Raw genomic sequence first — 2,715 nt, 5'->3', positions numbered from 1 at the left:
GCCAGACACACTGGATTTTGAAGACTTAGTCTCGTATCTCTTAAATGATCTTTATATTGATTACATGTTGAAATAATACCTTAGAGATGTTGGACTTGATAAAATATTATCAAAATCAATTTCACTTTCTTTTAATATTTTTATTTATACAATTTTAATTTTTAAGAAACCTCACCTGGACTTTTAACCTTTCTAATGTGGCTACCAGAATATTTAAAATTATCTAGGTGGGCTTGCATTTTGTGTGTGTGTATATATATATATATTGGAGGGACTGGTTCTTTATTTCAAAAAGTCACTTGTCAATATTCAGTATCAAAACAGTCGCACTATTGATTTCTCTTTCTCTCAATCGACCCCAAAGAGACTACATCAAAGGAGAGTACATTTTAAGCCAAAAAGCTGCAGGATGTACACCTAACAGACCTCCTAGAAACCTTACCAGAAAATGGGGACTGGGTAGGGAAAGAAATTTTAAATGATCAACAAACTGCCAGCCCACGGACTGCAGAGGCTGTCACAGCCAGATGGGGTGGCCAGGCTGCCACAAACCCAAAGAAGCAAAGTTTCAAAATAATATGAAATTTTAAAAGTTTTGTACATAAGCTATTTAAGATTTCTCCAGCACTGACTGATACAAAGCACAATGAGATGGCACTTCTAGAGACAGCAGCTTCAAACCCAGAAAAGGGTAATGAGTTTCATATGGTTAAATCAGTGGCAAAAACACAATCTCTTTCTTTCAAGGAGGCAGGAAAGCAATTAAGGGGTCACCTCAACATAAGGGAGACAAGATCCATTCTGTAAGCAGTTGGGAGGGGGTAAGGATGGGACAAAATTTTGGTCTCAGAGGTCTTACCATCTTAATTTGGTCACTTCTAATGAAAAAAATAAAAAATAGAAATAACATTATCCAACAATATCTTAAGGCTGAAAACTTGAACAGCACATTTTTTGCTCTTGTTGTTTGACCAACTCCTCCTGGAATCACCTTTCCGGTTTGGCTAGTACTTTGTACAGAGCAATGAAGTTTCCCACAGTGGAGTCTCCCTGGGCTCTCTTTGGCTCTCAGTAAGGCAGGCCTATACCTTTTCCTCTCCTCTATGGAGAGGGGAATATGCACTAAGGTGGAAAGTCACCTTCCAAAAGTGAGAGAGGGATTCGATTGCTGCTTCAGGGCTGTGAAATTATTTGGAATGTTTTACAAATGTTGCTACAAAACAACAAAAAAGGTAATGACAAAATGTGCACATCAACACCTGCTTTTTAAAGACATTATGCATTGTGCTCACACTCCCTTAAATGTTGTTTCCAAAGGTGCTCAGCCTCTAGCCCAGCTGGAATCTCCGGGAAGAGGCAGAGACTGTTTGGCGAAAAAGACACAGGGAAGGAGGGGGAGGCAAAAGGAGAAAGCAGCCTTCCAGTTAAAGATCAGCCCTCAGTTAAAGGGCAGCTTCGGGCAGGCTGGCCTCAGGCAGAGTCTGGGTCAGAGGGAGGAGCAGCAGCAGGGTGGGACTGGGGTGTTCTACATCTCATTCAGGTCAAGCAGAGTCTGGTCCAGCATCCTTTGCGTACAGAGGTGTTCCTCTCTGGTGCATTTCAGTTTATCTTCCAAGTCATCAATTGTCTTTTCCAGCTTGGCTACCAATCTCTCTGCAAACTCAGCACAGGTCTCTGCCTCCTTGAGTTTACCACTAAGAATCTTGATCTCTTCCTCATATTTGTCTTCTTTTTGACAGTATTTTTCTTCAGCAGCACTCAGACACTTCAGGTTCTGGTCCATCAGTCTAATCTGCTCATCCATCTCTTGGCAACGGGACTCTGCCAGCTCAGCTCGTTCCTCTGTGCGTTCCAAGTCTCCTTCAATGATCAGTAACTTATGGGCCACCTCTTCATACTTCCTATCTACCTCTTCTGCAATGTGCTTAGCTTCTTTGAGTTGGATTTCCTGGAGTTCCATCTTTTCTTCATCTTTTAAGGCCCGGTTTTCAATAACCTTCATACCTCTCTCACTCTCATCAGCAGCTTTTTCCAATTCTTCCAGCTTTTGCAAGGCAGTGGCCAGGCGCTCCTGAGCATGGTCCAGCTCCTCTTCAACCAGCTGGATCCTACGGTTCAAGGAGGCCACCTCAGCCTCTCCCTGTTCCCGGGCACGCCTTTCTCCCTCAACTTCTCGCTGGAGGCGCTCAGCTCGCTCCTCTGCATCATCTGCCTGCTGCTGCAGAACCTGAATCTTGCCCTTCACTGCCTTGATGGTGGTGATTCCAGCCATGGTGCCCACACAGCGACTCACATTGTATTTATAGTAACCGTGCTCTGGTCTCTGCATTCCTGAAGCAATGATCAGCACACCTTCTTTAAAACTCAGCATATGCAACTTTGTGTTGGTTTTTTAAATCTTCGTATGTATATTATGACCTCATTGTTACCATTTTTTATCTCCATTACCTAGCAGCAAAGGCTACTATTTCTGGACTCCTGTTATGGGACAGGCACTTTGCCAGGTGCTTTACATATGTTATCATACTTAACCCTTTCAGCAACCCTGAGGTGTGGGCATATTAGCTCCATTTTTCAGACAAGGTAAATGATGCTCAGAGAACTTAGGTGAGTCATGACCGGGAACCGACAGATGCATGAGGTGCCAGAGCTGGGATTTGAAAATGCCTGCTGACTTCTTTCTGACCCCAGCTCACATCTGACAGGAGGGCATCC

General features: G+C 43.5%; 1 protein-coding gene across 3 annotated transcripts; it reads right to left on the bottom strand.

The window, feature by feature from the left end:
- Nucleotides 1–265: 265 nt before the first annotated feature.
- On the bottom strand, nt 266–2,284 carry LOC105509672 (tropomyosin alpha-3 chain-like). Of its 3 annotated transcripts, none has more exons than XM_011940169.1 (2): nt 2,171–2,272; nt 266–2,044 (listed from the first exon to the last, which is right to left on the bottom strand). In XM_011940169.1, the coding sequence occupies exons 1-2, from the start codon at nt 2,270–2,272 to the stop codon at nt 1,526–1,528; spliced, it is 621 nt and encodes a 206-aa protein (XP_011795559.1). In that variant the 3' UTR covers nt 266–1,525. The 3 variants fall into 3 exon arrangements, with proteins under 3 accessions (XP_011795559.1, XP_011796280.1, XP_011794784.1); XM_011940890.1 differs by having other exon boundaries at nt 266–2,006; nt 2,129–2,208; XM_011939394.1 differs by having other exon boundaries at nt 266–2,284.
- Nucleotides 2,285–2,715: the final 431 nt, after the last annotated feature.

The sequence above is a fragment of the Colobus angolensis genome, unplaced genomic scaffold, assembly GCF_000951035.1.
Source record: "Colobus angolensis palliatus isolate OR3802 unplaced genomic scaffold, Cang.pa_1.0 Scaffold1, whole genome shotgun sequence".
NCBI lineage: Eukaryota > Metazoa > Chordata > Mammalia > Primates > Cercopithecidae > Colobus > Colobus angolensis.
This window is presented reverse-complemented; position numbering and strand designations above follow the sequence as displayed.

Excerpts from the sequence above, each read along its gene's own strand:
- LOC105509672 (XM_011939394.1), bottom strand. The coding sequence starts at position 2,272 with ATGGCTGGAATCACCACCATCAAGGCAGTGAAGGGCAAGATTCAGGTT.